Here is a 19,883-nt window from a genome sequence, read left to right as displayed (position 1 = left end):
GTTTTGCTTTAAAATGTTTACCTTTCTGACAGGCTTAAGGGAATGTTAAAACACTGCAGACACCTGGCCTGTTAATCATTCAGAAAACTGCATTAAAAACTATATGCCAGATCAAAGATTAGTCTGATATAAAACCAGTGTGTTGGTTACCTAGTAATCTACCAAGCAACGTTTTTATCTGAGCCGCATGTTCCATGAAGGTGCATAGGGGAATATTACATTGATTTTTGATTCCAACTTCATTATTCAGCTACCCCAAGTGTAAGAAACCTAAATTGCAACTTCCTAATCTCTTACCAAAATCACATTTATTTGTATTTCTTACAGATACAGTAAGTGGTAGGTAATGGCACAAGGTAATTTGTTCAGACAGGAAAGGTGTTATCAGTAAATGCCCTTTTGAAGCATCTTCTGTCACAGTCTCAAGATAGGCCTGCTCTGCAAAATCCAATACTATTTCTTCAGTTAACTTTATAAGTGGAATTTTCTTCTACTTGTATCCATTTCCCGGGGCTGAAAGTTAGGGGGTAAAAAAAGTTAGTAAACAATCCATGGGTAACAGTGCTTAAAAAACTGGGTCTCTGAAGTATCAGTCTTTAGGTCTCATATAAAAGGTGTTGGAAGTTACTTCTCGAATAGATGTATGTGTACATTAGATACAATTTTAAAGTAAAAATCACGTATCAGTGAACTACTGGTTACTAGATAGAAAAGAATGTTTTAAAATAATAGAGTTTTCATTTATGATTTATTATGATGTCAAAATGTCTACAAAATGTCTACAGTTCTCAAGTACGTACCAGAATCAGGGTAATACAGGCTTATAGATTGCTGGGTCAATTCAGTACATCAGTGGCCTAACAATTTACTTTAACAAGTTTCTCGGTAATATTCCTGGTCCTACTTTGAGAACTACTGATCTTTAGGATACTTTATTTGAATGAGGATTAATCACCAGAGCCAAATACCACATCAGTGAGGGAAGATATTCAGAAGAGTAACTTAAGGTATAAAACCCAAAGCTTAAAAAGGCATGGTTTCCTTCTCATTCCATAATTAAAATACTCTAAATGGCTTTTCAAGAGCAAGCACGTACCTTATGGACCCATTCATATTCTCCATATTTAGAATCAAAGGTTCCTTTCTGAAGAGATCTTAATTTTAAGGTAAAACGTGGTCCTAGTTCCTGAATTCCCACTTTCTTTTCACTCTTGAATATGTATCTTCAAAGGTAAAGAAAAAAGTTGAAATTAGTTTGCATAAACCTAACTTCTTTAACATTATGACCGGGTTCAAAAGACTATTTCTCATTTATAGTAACTGTCACAACACATTAGAAAACTGGTTTATGTTGAAAATGTATTTCATCATTAAAGTCAAAGTCCAAGGAGTTAAGGTACCTCCCTCACCTATGAAATCTGAAGAAGATATAATCCCGTTGATTGTGGAATGTGGCAACCTGCCTTCCAGTAAACTGAGGATTATGGGGAAAGAGAGATGCAAACATCCGTCCAACAGAATGACCCAGCCGTGTTGTAAAATTATTCAAAATTATTTCAGGTATGTGTTCTGTGGGGTCCTTGCCTCTTCTCTAGAAAAATGGTGAAAAATCAATGAATTAGCAAAGCTATATCATCGCAATTTTAATTTTATAATTTAAATGACAAACATGAAAATTTATCTTACAACAGACCACAGATGGCTTACCCAACCCATGAATTAAGATACGTCTAAAAGTATTTCATATGCTGTTAATGCACTAATGTGTTCTAGAAGAGGAACATGTTTCATAGTATCCAAGGCTATTTGCCTGTCTGCTGTAATCAGTCTCCCAAGGAAACTGTTAGTAGATAAAACTATCATTTTAATCAGGAGAGCAAATGCCATTATTAAAATCAGCCTGCTCTTTAGTTACAGCATCTACTTAAGCAAACATTATGAGACCAATGCCAATCAAGCAATGCCTAAAACTTACCTTAATTTCTTTACGCAGACGAACACTGCTCATCTTAAAATGAGCAGTTGGTCCATTTGGCAAGTGACTCAGAATTAATCCATCTGTTCAGAAAGCTAAGAACATAACTAAACTCCAATATAAATCTTGAATTGTTTAAATAATTGGTCCTCTATGCCCAAAGGCTCCTAAAATCTGTAGCTAGGTGAACAGGCATGTGTTCCTCTGGGTGAACAGACTTAGAAACCTCAAACTCAAGACACACAAGTCAACATAAATCTTTCAGAAAAATGGATTAACCTATTGTCCTACCTTTTCTCTTTTCACAATATGAAAAACAGATCATCACTTTCAACAGGGTATTTGAGCATTCAACTAAAGTCCACGTAACGGGGATGAGACAGGAAGGGATTCTAGAGTAATTAAGTTCACCTCCATGTGGACACCTTATAATCCTAAAAATGCACTTTTATGTTTGTACAGACATTTTATGTTCGTAAGGTTAGGATATGCTGTCAGCTTTGACTGTCATCCCACAAAACCAGAGACTCCTAAGCTCCCTTCTCCATATCAGCTCCTTCCGAAGGAGCTGATATCAAAGTTATTAGTGTGGCGCTGAACCGCCTTTCTGCCCTGTCTCCCCTGGTGTTTCCCAACCAGTGGGCAGTGGTACAATCTCTTATACACCATACACATTAATCTTACCATGTCTGTTTTTTAATTCATGCTATCTTAAATACCTGCAACAGTTTATTCATGCATTAAGTCCCACTTCAAATGCCACCTCTTTTTACACAGTCAAAATTAAGCTCTGAATCTCAGTTTTCACTGTTACTATAGCACTTGTCACTTATTTTAAGTTATAGTCATGTAAATGCCATTCTTCCCAGCTCTTGAAAGCTATTTCTGACATACCAGTGCCTACCACATAGCAGATTATCAGTAACTGTTTGAATATTTCTTTTCAAGATTCACCACAAGTTCAACGTCATGACACACAGCCAGAAGTATTTCTGTGTCATCTCCACATTTAAAAATTTAATCAAGTCTTAAGAGGGTTAAGAGAGGTAACAGTCATTTCCTAAATCAAGGTTTGAATCCTTTTGAAAACATCCCTACTAAATATGGTTTGTATCAGAAGCAAACTACAAAATCCAAATTTACTAATGCCTAAGTACCTGCAGTGTACAAAAAGTTGCCATTACTGCTAATCTCAACACAAACCATGCAAAACAGGAGTCCTCCCTTAAAGAACAAAGGATACTTGGGGTTTTACGATCTTCATTAATAACAATCAGATCTGTGAAATCTCTGGAGATGCACTGTGGAATAATTTTTTTCAGAGCCAGTCCTCTTCTGTAATAAACATGTGAGTTTGGTATAACTGTGGAGAGCTGTTCACAGAGTCGTACTGTTCTCTGTAAAACAAAATTACAAAAATCTTCAAAAGTAAAAACAATACTTATCAGCAAAAATACAATGAGTATTATAAAATGTTAATAGAGAGCAAGGCCAGGAAAAGAATGAAATCTGAACAGTGTTTCATTCTTTACCAAAGGTTGATTATCCTAAAGCAGTGAGTGACTCTCATCGGTGGTGACTCTGTTCCACCAGGAGACCTTTGGCAATGTCTGAAAACATCACCGTTTCTGCCGATTATGACTGGGGATGGGGGATGGCTGGTACTGGTGATATTCAGCAGATCAAGGCCAGAGATGCTGCTAACCATCCTGTAATGAGCAGGACAACCCCCAAAATGAAAAATGATACAGCCCAAATGTTAATGGTGCTGAGGTTGAGAAACCTTATCCTTAAGAATCATGCTTGGTAAACCTACATTCCACCACCAGTTACATTTTATTTAGCTTATTCACAGGCATCATCCAAGGCAATCAATAATTATCTCTTCTGAACAGCGTTCCTTTAAATAGTCTAAGTAATAAAAGAACATTAGGAATTCAAGGACTACACAAATTAATGTATTTATTACCCCATGAGGTCTATCTGATGTTGTAATGAGAATCTTGGGAGAAGTCTGTCTGTTGAAGTAAGAAGCAAATTCATCTGTAGCTTCATCATAAGCAACCTAAGAACAGAAAAACAAGATAATTTTACATCAAATACTCTCCTGGGTCAAAAATTTAAAAGTAGTTCTAGAAGGATTCAGTAACAGTGACTACCTAGCTGACGGGGGATTTAAAGTAGGCCTAGAAGGGACTTACATTAATAGCAACATGAAGAAGTTAAGTGATTTCCTCTAGAAAAAAATGTCAAAAAGTTTCGGGCCACAAACTGAAATGTGTTTATCCTTGAAAAATGGCTTCAGCCATAGCCAAGAGTATCAGGAATCTTCCTAGAGCTATTCTTCCCTCCAACAATATTGTCAGTAAAAACAAGAACTTTTCATCAACTTTAGGTCTGATGGTAGGCAAGAACCAGAATTCTTGACTCCAGATGTGGGGGGCCCAATTCAGGGCAGGAGGATGTGTGTGTGTGAAAACCCTAGCTTTGCTAATCCAAGCTTATAGATCTACTTCAGGATAGCTATGGAAATTTAAATAAACCATAAATTTAAAGGAGAGCTTCAGAAGTGAAAGAGCCATAGAAAAGACTGACAAGGTCTTCACAGGTCCCTGGCTGACGGCTTAACTGTACATGGAAGATACTACACATGGAAGAAACTCAGCACACGTGACAGGCAAGGGAGACGTGAGAAGTGGCTGCAACTTTGAAACATCTCTCAACCCAGACACAGCTTAGCTGGCACAAGCTATGTATATCATAGTGGATCAAGGTGTCTACACTGCGGTCCAAATCATTGATCATTAAACCACACAAATGGGAAATCCCTACAGAGTCAGTTTAAAAATAACAAAACTGGGTACAGACAGTGCAATTGTCCGACATACACCACCTATTAGTTCTAGGCAAATTACTAAACAATAACAAAAAACCCATAACCCTTAGGAAATGAAACAATTCAGTTATTACAATATGATATCCAGTTTTAAAGCAAAAAAATTAGATAAAAAGAAACAGGAAAGTCTGACCACAATCAAGGAAAAAAGCAGTCAATAAAAGTTGACTGAGGGCACAATGCTGAATTTGGCAAACATTTCAAGCAGCTATAATAGATATATATTCAAGTAATGAATGGAAAATATGGATTTAATAGCAGATCTGAGATGACAGAAAAGTCAATAAAGTAGAAAACAGATTGATAAATATCCAATCTGAAGAACAGAGAAATCAATCACAGAAAAAGGTGCAAAGCAGGAGAAACTTGGAGGGCAATGTTAACCATTCCAAAAATGCTGGAAAGAATCCCAGAAAGAGGAGTGAAATGGGCAGGAAAAAAATTAATCAAAGCAATAATGGATGAAAATTCTCCAAATCTCATGAAAAACGTGGCTTTTCAAATCAGGGAAAATTTTGAAGAGAAAAATTAATCATGTACAGGGGAATGATGGTTAATGGCTGATTTCTTATCAGAAATAATAAAGGTCAAAATACAATGGCATATGTTCAAAGTAATAACGGAAAAAAGTCAATTAAGAATTCTATATTCTAAACAACTGTCTTTAAAAAATGAAGGTAAAATGAGCACATTTTCAGATGAAAATGGAAGTAATTAGCTCTAGACTTGGGACATTTACACAATGGAATACTACTTGGCTATAAAAAAGAAGAAATTTTACTCTTTTCAACAGCATGAATGGACCTAGAGAGCATTATGCTAACTGAAATAAGCCAGTCAGAGAAAGACAAATACCACACAGTTTCACTCCTAAGTGGAATCTAATGAACAAACTGAATTAATAAGCAAAATACAGACAGATTCAAAGAGAGCAGGATGACAATCCTGAAGAGTAGGGTTTGTGGTAGAGGGATTGAGCAAAAAGGAAAAAGGATTCAGGGATATTGACAACAGTGTGGTGATTGCTGGGAGGAAGGGAATATAAGGGGGATAAATGGTAACATAAAAGACAATAAAAAAAAGAAAAAGACAAGAAAATACTACAGGATGAAAGAAAATGACACTAGATGGAAACGTGAAATGAGAATCTTTAGGAAGGAAAGATGAAATAATACACATGAAGGTAAACACAGGAGAGTGTGTGCACATATGTGTGTTTATATACTCTTAATTTCTTTAAAAATTGTTTAAATCGGTAATCACAACACTGAGTTTACAACATAAACAAAAGTAGTATATATGACAATAATGGCACAAACAAAATTAAGAAAATGAAGCTATACTGATCCAAATTTGCTATATTTTACCAGAATTGTACCAGTATTTATTTAAATAGTGTAATAAATTAAAAGTGCATGCTGTACTTCCTAAAGCACCAACTAAAAAAAAGTTTAAAAGATCAATAAGAATGAATAGAGCATACTAAAAAAATTTGTTTAATAAAAAAGGAAGCAGGATGAAGAGATGAAAAATAAAGATAAGATACATAAGATGTGAAAAACAAAGTGGCAAATCTACATCAATAATTAACAAATATTAACTGTCAAACTGGAAAAGCAATATCCAACCAGTGTCTGTGACACTTTAAATTCAAAGACACAAGTTGGTTGAAATATTAGAAAAGGCAAATAAAAATCCATCAAATACATTTTAAAAATCAAGGCGTAGAAGGAAAAAAATGGAAGATAAAGATTCAATCGAGAGAAAGGTAAAAGTAGTTTGAAAAGAGTAACAATAACAAAATAGATACAGTTTTGGTGAAAAGTCAAATGAATAATGATAGGAATGAAAAGGAGACAGCACTGTGATGTGCACCCTGACTCATGAGGTCTGCGACATTGTGGATGGGGGAGAGACATTCACATGGACTACTGAGTCCCGGGGAGGAAAAGGTCAAGCATGGCTTTTCTCTCAAAAAGAGCAAAAGCCTTGGCCCTTCCTGTGACTGGCCTTTATTGGGTTTCTCAGCACATTACATTATCTTACATTATCATCCTTATTTACTATGCACAGGTTGCTTTAGGTGGTTACCTTTTACAGAAAACAAAGGAGCCAATGCTGCTAATCACATCACAGAAGAGGGATATTTGCAAATGAAGAGGCAAAAGTGGTTGAACCAGTTACACTCATCCTTGGAAGGTTTAGCATGAATTTTAAGAAGTTATTTTGCAGTAAACGTTTGCCACAAATCCTGGTGAGGCAAAAGCAAGACTCAAAGCAGCCTAGGCATATTACAGGCCTGATTCCCCATGGAAGAAGCCATCCGTGGGTGTGGGTTCTGTGCATCTCCGAGTGGGACCTGGGCCCACACCATGCAGAATGATCTCCTACAGTACTGCAGTCTCACTAACATAAATGTACATTTCTAAGCAAAATGTTGGCAGAAAAAATACATAATCTCACTATTTTCAGAAAAAGTATCTGATAACATTCTACATGCCTTCTTCATAAAACAAGAAAAAACAACAAAAACAGAAACAACCACCCCGGAATTTCCTTAACTCACAATCAGAATATACCAGTAACACAAATACTTATTAATGATGACACATTAGAAGTTTCTCTTTTAAATCAGGATGCCACTAATGTTTTTCCACTTATTTGACATTATGCTGAAGGTTCCACTCAGAAAAATGAGGGGAAAAAAAGTTAATGGATTGAAAGTAAAAAACTTATTTGTAGAAATGATTTATCTAAACATGAAATGAAAACAATATGTAAAAAAAACTATTAGATATTAATTTGGGAAACTATTGGTTAAGGTCACTATTAAAAATCAAATGTGTTTTAATAATTCAGCAAATAAAATCATTTTTCAGAGATGTGTCATATAGTAATAAGAAAAAACATAAAATAACCAGGAATCGCTCTAACAATATTTATGTGTAAAGGTACACCAAGGAAATTAGGAAATTCACTGAAATACATTTTCACTATTTAAAGAAGTCCTAATAAAGCAGTATTTACAGTGCCTGGTCCCCCCCCCCCCCCCCCCGACAATGATCTGCTCTAGGGCAACTTAAAATCTTATATGGAAAGCCCTGGCTGGGTGGCCCAGCTGGCTGGAGCATTGTCCTGTACACCAAAAGGTTGTGGGTTCAATTTCAATTCCTGGTCAGGGCACATATTTAAGTTGCGAGCTCAATCCTTTGTCAGGGTGTATAAGAAAGGCAACTGATCCGAGTTTCTCACATCAATGTCTCTCTCTTTCTCTTCCTCTCTGTCCAAAATCAGTAAATACATCCTTTGGTGAAGATTGAAAAAAAAAAAATTTTTTTTTGAATGGAGGATCAAGAGTCCAGAAAGAGAACATTACTATGTACAGACTGGGATTTTAGGATAAGGGTGGGAAGGGGAGTCTTATCATGAAATTAAAAACAACTGAGAAAGTAAAGAACTGATACAGTTGCACCTCTGGTCAAGATGGTGATACAGGTAAAAGTGGTACTTGAATCCTCCCACGACCACATCAAAATTACGATGAAACTAAAGAAAACCATCGTTTAGAACCATCTTAAATCTAGCTGAATGTGTTTAAAGAAGCTGCCACACTGAGACTGGCAGTGGGATGGAGATGCAGGTTGGACTGGTCCCGCACCCATGTGTGGCAAATGAAAATTGGGAGGGATAGCTCAGCTGTGCTGGTCCCCTGAGGAGAGATGGGTCCCAGCCCCACATCGCACTCCCCAGACCAGGGTTCCGGTGCCAAGGAGAGAAGTCTCCATAACTTCCAGCTGTAAAAACCAGCAGGGATTGTGGCTGAGTGAAATGAAGGACTTCCGGAATCCCTGACATTCCTCTTACAGGACCCATATATGGGTCCTTATTTTGACTCATTTCCTCTGAGCTCTGGCACTGGGGTAGCAGCTTGAAAGGAATCAGGGACACATGGGAGGAACTGAATTGTGTGGCATCAGGGCGAGAGCTGGAGGGGCAGCTTTCTGCCAGAAAGACGTCCTGGCAGAAGCCATTGTTCCTTTTCTGAGATCCTTCCCACCACACAGAACCAGCAGACGGTCACCACATCTGAGTCTCCATTACCCTGGCTCACACTGTTGGCCCACCCTAGTGATTCCCTAATAGTATTAGGGAACAGTATTAGGTTAATACCATGCCCCACCCAACCTGTGGGCCCACCCAAGCTGTTTCCAGTGGCTAATCCATACAAATGACCTGTCTTGGCTCATGCTTCAGATTTTCCTAAAATCCCTCAAACAAGCAGCCTCGGGTCTCAGCCTGTCCCATACCTCTGGCTAAGTGATCTGAGGTCCAGCACTAGCAACAACTGGCCTTATTTGCAGCGTCGCCTCACCTGGGCACCTCCAAGCCCAGCACAAGTAGGTGCCATCTGCTGATCACTTTGTAGCTCATGCTGGGTGGCCCTGGGTCAGAACACAGGCATTGGCTGACCTTGGCCTACACCTCCCAGGTGGCCCCAGAGCCAGCACACTTGATGGAGAGCTTTAGACTACATCTAAATATCATATCCCAAATACCTGCACAAGTGACACACTTAAGGGCTGGACTCAGAGCATCAAAGCCCCTACACAGCTAATCCTCCACAGTGGTCAGTGGTTGCAGCCAGTCCTCACAGCCTATAGGCCTGGGGTGGTAAACCCCTCCCACTGAAGTGCCAACAGCAACCAAGACTCAACTACAAGAGGAGGGTGTACACTGCCCACTGGGGGAAAGGGGGTAAGGGGAGCTTGGAGTGCCCAGCTTGGGTGACTGGGAAGGCTGTGCCATTGGACCCTATAGAACACCTACTACAAAAGGCCACTCCACCAAGCCTGGGAGATGTAGCTAATACATAGAAACAAACATAGGGAAGCTGCCAAAATGAGACAGAGAAACATGTCCCAAATGAAAGAACAGAACAAAACTCCAGAAAAACAACTAAACAAAAGGGAGACAATCAATCTATTAGATGCAGAGTTACAAACACTGGATATAAGGATGCTCATTGAACTTAGTGAGAACTTACGACAACGATGATGACAACAAAACACACACAAAAGCTCAGTGAGAAATGAAGGATACACAAACTGAAATGAAGAATATTTACAAAGACTCAACAGTAGAGAAGATGAAGCCGAGAATCAAACCAGCAATTTGGAATACAAGGAAGCAAAAAACATCCAATCAAAAAAGGGAAAAGGTCCCCAACCTTTTTGGCACCAGGGACCCATTTTGTGGAAGACAAGAGGCAGAGCTCAAGCAGTAATGTGAGTGAAGCTTCATTCACTCACCCTCTGCTCACCTTCTGCTCACCTTCTGCTCTGTATAGCCCAGGGTTTGGAGACCCTGGTGTAAGGAGCCTCTGGGACAACTTCAAGCATACCAACATTCATATCATCGAGGCGCCAGAAGAAGAGAGAGTAAGACACTGAAAACCACTGTGAAAAGACAATGACAGAAAACTTCCCTCACCTGTTTAAGAAAATAGACAAACACATCAAGAAAGCTTAGAGAGTCCCAAACAAAATGAGCCCAAAGAGGCCTACACCAAGACACATCATAATTAAAATGCAAATGGTTAAAGACAAAGAATCTTAAAAGCAGCAAGACAAAAGCAGTTACCTAAAAAAAAGCTCCCCTAAAACTGTCAGCTGATTTCTCAGCAGAAATTTTACAGGACAGAAGAGACAGGAAGTACTCAAAGTGATGAAGAGCAAGGATCAAGATTACTCTACCCAGCAAACATATTATTTAGAATTGAAGGACAGATAAAGAACTTCCCAAACAAGAAAAAGCTAAAGGCGTTCATCACTACCAAACCAGTATTATGTGAAATGTTAAAGACTCTTCTTTAAGAAGAAAATGAAACTAAAAGATAAAAAATATGAACAAAATGGCAATAAATACTTGCCTATCAACAAGCGAATCTAAAAGACAAAATAAATGAACAAGCAGAATAAAAAAATGGTCTCATAATAAATCCCTATGTAGATATCACATTATCATATTAAAAATAGCTTTATAATAAACTTTTTTATTTTGTGTTTTAAAAAAAAGAACTGATACAGTGACAAATTTGCCAAACAAACTGAAAGCCCAGGAGAAAAGCCAAGCATATATGGACAGTTGATATATGACACAGCATTACAAGTCACTGTAGGGAAAGGTTGCAGATACTCCCACAATGGGGCTGGGAAACTGGTTATCTGTGTTAGGGAGAGGGCAGGACAAGAAGGAAAGAAATTAGCTTACTTTCACACCAGAAAGAGAAATTAATTCCTGATGACTACATACATAAATGTGAAAGGCAACTCTTCAATTCTTCTAGGAAGAAATATGAGAACATATGATCCTAGGATAGGGAAAGATTTCTTAATTATGACAAAAAAGCATAAATATTTTTTAAAGTTAAATCCAACTATATTAAGGTCTTTTGTTTATCAAAAGACATCATAAAGAAGTAAAAAGAGAATACACAAATTGGAAAATACTTGTAACACATAGAATCAGTATTCAAATTATAAACAGAAGTTCTATAAATCAGTGATATACACTGTAGGACAGAAAATTTGGGCAAAACACATAAGCTGGCATATCTTTACCAAAATCACAGTACATGCCCAAAAGGTTGCTCAGTAACATTAGAAATCAGGGAAATGCAAACTCGAATCAAAATGATTCGCCTATGATCCCCAATTTATCTCCAGCCCAAACCTCTTCATTTTCTAACTGCTCTGGCTAAAACCTCCATACCATTGAATACTCTTCCACACTGCATAACCAATCTTTCAAGAAATTCTAGTGCCTCTAAATTTCAAAATATACCTAGAACAAAAAAACCACCTCAGATTCAGAGCAATTCTCAATATTCAATTAACCACCATGCTCCAAGTCATCTTGTCATCATGTCTTTGCTAGATTACTTTAGTAGCTAACTAGTTTGTTTACCACATTATATCATCAGTAACCAGTCACTTTTAAAAATTAAGTCTGATCACATAATTCCTCTGTTCAAAACCACCCAATGGATCCTCATTTCACTAGCTGTAAAAACCAAATTCCTCACAATAGCCAACAAAGTCACTAATCCGGCTCCACATTTCCCCTTACTTTCCTGTCCTGTCTTCTACAGTTTTTCCCCCATTGCTCACTTAATTTCAGCATGTTAGTTAGCTTCTCTGCTTTTCCTCAAAAACATGCTAAGCATGCTCCTACTTTAGAGCTTTTCCACGGGCTGTTTCCCCACTCTGGAGTACTGTTCCCCGTTCTTCAAGTCTTTGCTCAAGGCCACCTCCATGAAGCCTATCCTGTTCACTGTATATGAAATTGCAACCCAAACCAACAGAAAAATGAACAAGAAACATGAACAATAACTGATCAAAAAGAAAGAAGTTCAAACTCATTCATTACAAGAGAGTAGCACATTAAAACTATGGTGAGATAATTTCTCAACTATCAGACTGAAAAAAATTATTTGTAATTACAGAAGTCTTGAAAGTTTGAAGAGTAACATTTATTTACATAAACCTCAAGCCCCCCTCCCAAATACTTATTAATTAATTACAGAGGGAAAAACTGTAGCTATAACAGAAGAAACCTGGCAGGCATTTTAATGAAGTAATGAAAGTCAACCAGTAATGGGAAAATCAATAGTACCAATTTTGATAAGAGGTACTGAAAAGGACATAACATCATATCTATAGTATTCCTGTCAAAAGTAAATAAACTGAATATAATCATGAACAAACCTGACTCATTTTCAGTGAAATTCTACAAGAATACCTGGTTTGTACTGTTCAAAAATATTAATGTCATAAAAGCAAAGAAATGTCTGAGGAACTGTTCCCAATTTATGGAGGTTAAAGAGTCATTATAATGGAATGAAATGCATAATCTTGGGGATTTTTTTTTGCTAAAAATGGTGTCATTGGGACAACTGGTAACATCTGAATAAGCTGTAGAAATTACATAATATTGTGTATCAATGTTAATTGCCTGATTTTGGCAACTATTCACTGTGCTTATTTTAAAAATACATTTGTTTACAGGTAAAAACATACTAAAAGTATACAGAAAGTAAAGAGGCTTCATGTCTGCCATTACTCTCAAGCATTTCAGAAAGAACATAAATGAAAGCCAAGTGTGGTACAATTTAATATTTAGGGAATCTGGGTGAAGGATATATACATGAACTTCTATTTTTCAACTGTCTGAAATCATGTCAAAATAAATAAAATGTATACATTCTTACAAATTCCTATATATATATATATATATATATATATATATATATATATATATATAATTGCAAATTCTACTCCAGGTAGTCCTGAATCTCCTTTACCTACTTATTAACTCTAGTAACCTATCATCTGCTAACACATGACAATTTATTTGAGTATATTCATTGTTTGTGTGTCCTCCTGCAATGCAAGCTCTGGGTGGACAGTAATTTTGTGGGTATATGTGTGACAGTGTTTTATGTACTGATGGATCTCTAATACCAAAAACAAATTCCAACACAGAGTAGGCAATCAATAAATGTTGGTGGAAGACTGACTGAATGAATGATTGTATCGGGAGATACGTGAAAATACTTTCATTAAATGCACGGTTCGAAGGCAAACGACATAACAAAACCAAGTTTCCCTTATAAAGATTTAAAATATATATATTCAATGTTTTAAAAACCTTGATTCTCTGACTGTACTGTTGCAAACTATTTAAAGTTAAAATGTAAAAAGTAGAAGATTACGTTGAAATGAAGAGTTTTATGAGGACACAAAAAATAACATCAAATATTATTCCTAAGTATCAAAATGTATAACAGGTACTACAAAATTCTACAGTATGAGAAATACTTTTCAAATGATGTATAAAAAAGGAGTATTAGCCCTGGCTGTGTAGCTCAGTGGATTGAGTGTGGACCTGCAAAAACAAGGGATCACAGTTCGATTCCCAGTCAGGGCACATGCCTGGGTTGCAGGCCAGTTCCCAGCAGGGGACACATGAGAGGCAACCACACAGTGATATTTCTCTCCCTTTCTCCTTCCCTTTCCCTCTAAAGATAAATAAATAAAATCTTTAAAAAGAAAGGAGTATTAATGACAGGAAGTTTATGTAGGTATAAAATAGAATACATTTCTGGAAAACAAATCACTGCCTTTTTCTATAGCATTATTGGGAAATTTAATTATTATAAAATCTACAGCAAATAAGGTAATATGCCAACAGTAGAGCTGTATCAATCCATTATAGAAATCCACCAGCAAGTACTTTAAACAACATACGAACAGATCATTTTTCATTACCTCCTCATCAGCAGGGTCTACTGTGGTTTCATCATACACTCGCTGGTTGTCAATGGTCTTGGGTATAGGTTTGGGTGGAGCCTAAATAAAAGAAAAAAGATTAAGTTGTAGTAAGAAACATTTTACATAAATAATTTTGCATTACAGTGGGAAGAATAACAGAAATTTGCAAACAATCCAAAAACGCAATCTGTTCCTCATTTCAACACACTGCTAAATCAATCCTAACAACTCTGAGTAAAAAAAGCTCATTAACTCTCTACCAGAAACACACACATACTAAAAGAACTGCCAACACTGGATCAAATGACTTAAAACCAGACAAAAGTCACAGAGGAAAAAGCGACAGCAAAATAACTGTCTATTAAGAATAGAGATATCAAACAAAATGGAAAAAATTACAAAGTACATATACATGTAGCTTTGTCCCAAGACTTCCAAAAAGCTGTTCAGAAACATATAACAAAAGCTACAAATCTGTTTCCATCTGCGGAACTAGTAATTCTAGTTTGGGGGATTTAAAGAGGGGAGCAATTTACATAAAGAAAGATGTAGGATCACTATTGTTTATAGAAATGAACAGCAAATAGGGCAAATGTCCAACAGCAGGATAATGACTATAGCACTTGAACATAATGGAATATTGTTGCAATCAGAGATCGTGTATACTCAGCTTAGACCAAAAATTGGGTAAATGAAATGGTAAGGAGAAGGCAACAGAATCATGAGTATACACTAACTGAAACAGTTAAAATGTATGTACACTAGCAGAGATATGAATATGAATTGATGGTATTTAGGATTTTATTTTTTATTACTCTACAAAACAAATACAAAATTTTAAATAATTTTTTGAAAAAAGTAGTTCCAGGAAGTCATCCTTCAATACAAAAAAACCCCAGAATGGTGGTATTTTCAAATGGTGACCAGCATATTAAGTTGCTGTAACTGATTATTGAGAGCTAAAAAGAGACTAACACTGCTTGATAGAATTTTGCAGGTCAAAATAGTCTAATATTGGCAATTTCATGTCATTTAACATAATACTGCTAAGAGAATGCATGAAAAAGCAGTGTTTTATTTCTATACTGTCTATAATTTCCCCTTCTTCAAACACTTATCTTTACTTGGTACCTCATCATAAGAAATGGGAGGGGGGAAGAGTTGTATGTTTTGTTTTTTTAAAATTGTATTTATTTATTTTTAGAGAGGGGAAGGAGAGAGAAAGAGAGGAGAGAAAAATAAAGGTGTGGTTCCCTCTCATGATCTCCCCCTCCCCCCTTTCCCAACCAGGGACCTGGCCGGCAACCAAGGCATGTGCCCTGACTGGAAATCGAATGGGCAACTCTTTGGTTCACAGGCCAGCATTCAATCCACTAGGCCACACCAGCCAGGGCTAATGCATTATATCTTAAGCTGGGTAAAGAGTAGAAAGGGATTTGTTATATTATTATCACACATCTGAAATACTTCACAAATTATGCCATGCAACATAAATATCATTGAGCTAAAAAGTTTATTTACCTTATCACCAAGAGCCTCTCTCTGTTTTTTAAGTTTTTTCTTAGCTGCCAACTTTTCCTAAAGGGTTTGAAAAAAGAACAATATTGAGAAGGCATTAGTTAAATCATAAACACATACAGAAACTACAAACTACTAATGCTACAAATGCTTACACTGAGTAATCTTCATAATGTATTAAAATTAAAATGCTGACATAGATTTTTGTAAGTTATCGTACAATAAATGAGCCGGCCCATCAATAAGATTTCTGTAACAAAAAGCCTGCTTCCTCTTCAAAAAAAAAATATCTAAATTGGCCAATTTTGAATATATAAAGCTTCACTAACTTTTTTACTGTAAAATTTCAAATTAAGTGAAAATGCACAAAGCATATCTAAAAAAAACTTTGCTGTTTTTTCCTGCACTCCTAAAGAAAGTCATGTCTATGCTGGTTGTTTCTCTGGGGAAGTACTAAAAATAAATGGGAATGGGAGATTCATTTTCACGTTGCTTCTAAAAAAGCATCACTAGCTCTCCGTGTATTTCGTAATCAAAATGTGCTTTTAAAAGTTAAGAACTTGAAAGGTGAGTTAAGACTGTACTGTGAATGTGTATCTTCTGGATATTTCTGAAGAAAATGCTTAACACACAACAGAAAAAGTTTTTCCCCATTGGCGTTATTAACTCTCAATCTATTAGGCTGCAAGAAGTCTTCTAGGGCACCCTTCCCCCATACTCAAACACCAGAATGGGTTAGATGCTCCTTCAACGTACTCCTTACTTGGCAATCAGGCCAAGTAAGACTCAGTCAAGGGCTTCAAACAGTCTAGTACGAGGAGGCAGGCACATAAAAAGAATATTATGTGTATGAACTTTTATAATGTGCAAGAATAAGCAAATTCTGCTTTTAACTGCAATTTAACCACAAATGAGCACTGTCAGCTTGGGCTTTATTTATCTCCCCCTATTTGATTACTTTCCAGAAGAGTATAAGGACAACGCTATAAAGAGTAAATACAATTACTAGAAACATTCAGCACTAATTTCGGTAAGCGTTGCATCAGAGAATTATCACTTTTAATTTATGTATTGCCTGCATTAGATTCTGTGAATTAACCAACCGGAGGAGGATGGGACCAAGAAGAGGGATTGCCTCCTAGATCAAGAGGAAGTAATTTTCACTACCCGGGAGCAGTAGCGAAAATTGCTTCATTCTCAGAGTCCCCCTAGCAAAAAGCTGGTAAGAAAAGGAATCACGGACGCTCAAACAAAAAGCAGGACGACGGGAACAGGACAAAACATGCCCAACAATCCAAACCCTTCGGATTAGTCACCACAACTCGGGACCCCAGGCAAGGGGACCCAGCAAATTCAACAACCCCACCTACGTCCCCACCACCCGCGCGCAAAAGACACCGCGCATGCGTCCTGCCGCCTCCGCCCCTCGGGTACCTTTCGCTGCTGCTGTTTCCACCGCGTGAACATTAAGTGTCGCCGCTGTTTGTTTTTGATCTCGGAAATGCTGAAGCCTGGAGGAAAGGCAGACACTTTGGGGGGTTGGACCCCGCTTTCTGTCGCTTCATCCTTAACGACTGCCGCCTCTTGAGGTTCTTCGGTAGCGCTTTTGCGTTTCAGGGCTTTCTTTCGGCTGCCGCCGGTCTCCTCCATAGTGTTTGTTCCTTGGCGTCTGTACGGAAACGGAAATAGTTTCCTCCACTGGGCCTCCTTAAGCTTTGATTTCCGGGGGAGGGAAGTTCTCTTAACGACAACAGTAGAGTGCTGCGTGAGCTTTAGCTTCTTAAGAAGTTTGTGTAATTTAGGTCTGAGGATTGTTAAGAGGGTTGCCCAGCTATATGAGCGTTTTCTGTGTGCCCAGCCCTCCAAACATTGGAACAAAATCTTTGCCGTAGAGAGTTTACATTCTACGGGAAATGAACTTAAAATGAACTCACAAATAGTGTGATGAGCTATAAAAATAATACACGTATGAAAAAAAAATAGAACAGGGTAAAAGAAGATGACAGGGTAGAAGAGCATGTTGCAGCTTTTAAAAAGGAAATCATACATGTCCTGGCTAACCTGGTTGGAGCCTCCTCCAGATGCATTAGAGTTGCTGTTCTATCCCTGGTCAAGGCACATGCAAGAGTTAATGAGTGCATAGATGTGTGGGACAACAAATTTGTATCTTTCTCTCCCCCTCCTCTCTAAAATGAATACATAAAAAAATAAACAGGAAATCATATGGGCTTTGTTGAAAAAGTTACATTGACCAGAGATTTGAAGGAAATGATGGGGGTGGAAGTGCTAATCTGACAAAAGCTCTCCAGGCAAAGGAAACTGACAGCTCCAAGGTGCATAGTCAGTAGCAAGCCTGGCATGTTTGGGAAACACCGTGGAGGTCGGGAGTCAAATGAGAAAGAGGAGTAAGGGGAGGAAGGTGTTAGGAATGACAAATTGTGAGGGGTTGTGTGAGAACTTTGGTTTTTGTTTTATGTGAGATGCATATCTCTTGGAGGATTTGAAAAAAAAAAAAAATAACATGACCTGACTTGTATTTTAAAGGCATCACTCAGACTCTTCTTTTGAGAATAGACTTCAGGGGAGAGAAAGTGAAAGGAGGGGAGAAATGATGGTGTCTTGAACCAGTGTGGTTCTAATGGAGGTGGGAAAAAGTGATCAGATTTTTTTCAAAAGTACTTGATGATTAGAATGAAGGACATGAGAGAAAGAGAAGAGTCAAGGACCACTCCAAGACTTTTGAACTGAGCAACTGGGAGGATGGAGTTAAGTCAGTTGAGATGGGAGAGACTTCAGGTAGAGCAAATTTGAAGGGGAAGATTAAGATTTCAGTTCTCCAAATGTTCAGGTTGAGACACTAGTCATGAATGTTGTTTTCAAGTAGTCAATTGGGATGCATGATTCTGTAGGAGAGACATAGGCTAGAGATAAAAAATTGGGAGTCATCAGCATATAGAGAGTATTTCAAACCATTATAGTGAGTGTAGCTAGAGAACTGAAAAAGAAAAGAGTATGAAGGAATGGCCCTGGGAAAGCCCCACAGGAAGAGCTGGAGAGAAAAGGAGGATCTACTACAGAAGAACGAGAAGGGAAAATCAAGGGAGTAGCATGCCATGGAAGCCAAGTGAAGCAAGTGATTCCCAGTGGTTAATTTTTTTTTATTCCTCATTGTTTTTTTAAATTTCTCATTTCAATGCTATGAAAATTCCCTTCAAACAGAAATAAAGACTTTTCTGGTTGCCTGTTAGTAGTTAATTTTTCATAAATTGCCTGAATTTCAAATTACATGTTTCAGTATCAACAACGTTTTGATAATGTAACATTTTGATGTCCATACTGCATTTCTCACTTGTCCATGTTCTTTTTTTTTTTTTTTGAAGATTTTATTTATTTATTTTTAGAGAGAGGGGACGGGAGGGAGAAAGAGAGGGGGAGAAACATCAAGGTGTGGTTGCCTCTCACCCACATCCCATCAGGGACCTGGCCTGCAACTGAGGCATGTGCCCTGATTAGGGATCAAACTAGGAAGCAACCCTTTGGTTTGCAGGCTGGCATTCAATCCACTGAGCCACACCAGCCAGGGCTCAAGTTCTTTTAGACAGGATATGAAAAACATCAATACTATGTCTTTCAGAATAAAGCCCTATCAAAGCCTGCTTTGAAGCCATAAACCCAAAATTGTGATTAAAAACAACCCATTATGTTTAGATTCCAAAGAGCTGCTGCTACTACTGGACCTGGGGTCATGCTGAGCCAGATGCTGCTTGTTTGAGATTTTAGGAAAGTCTGCAGCACGAGTCAAGACAGGCCATTCATATGGATAAACCCCTAGAAACAGTTGGGTGGGCTGGGCTCTCAGGGAATCACCAGGCAGGGTGAACTGTGTGAGCCAATTTGATGGAGACTCAGATATGGTGCCCACCTTTCTGGGAGATGGGCTCTGAAAAGGAACAATGGCCTCTGCCAGCACTTTTGCCTGGCAGAAAGTTGTCCCCTCCTCCAGTTCTCACCCTGATGCTGGACAATTCAGGTGCTCCCCATATGTCTTGGTGCTTTTCAAGCTTCTGCTCCAGTACTGGAGCTCAAAGGGAACAAGTCCAAGTAAATCAGTGGTTGGGCCCTTTAAGAGGAACATCTGGGACTCCAGAAGCCCTTTGTCTTA

General features: G+C 37.8%; 1 protein-coding gene across 1 annotated transcript; it reads right to left on the bottom strand.

Moving 5' to 3' along the window:
- Nucleotides 1–291: 291 nt before the first annotated feature.
- Nucleotides 292–17,388, bottom strand: RPF1 (ribosome production factor 1 homolog). The gene is made up of 9 exons (XM_053655443.1): nt 17,156–17,388; nt 15,725–15,781; nt 14,201–14,281; nt 3,945–4,040; nt 3,219–3,372; nt 1,976–2,058; nt 1,410–1,591; nt 1,097–1,223; nt 292–513 (listed from the first exon to the last, which is right to left on the bottom strand). Exons 1-9 carry the CDS (start codon nt 17,369–17,371, stop codon nt 472–474), a joined length of 1,038 nt encoding a protein of 345 aa, XP_053511418.1. The 5' UTR covers nt 17,372–17,388; the 3' UTR covers nt 292–471.
- Nucleotides 17,389–19,883: the final 2,495 nt, after the last annotated feature.

The sequence above is a fragment of the Artibeus jamaicensis genome, unplaced genomic scaffold (genome assembly GCF_021234435.1).
Source record: "Artibeus jamaicensis isolate MK-2021 breed Jamaican fruit bat unplaced genomic scaffold, CSHL_Jam_final scaffold_1019, whole genome shotgun sequence".
NCBI lineage: Eukaryota > Metazoa > Chordata > Mammalia > Chiroptera > Phyllostomidae > Artibeus > Artibeus jamaicensis.
This window is presented reverse-complemented; position numbering and strand designations above follow the sequence as displayed.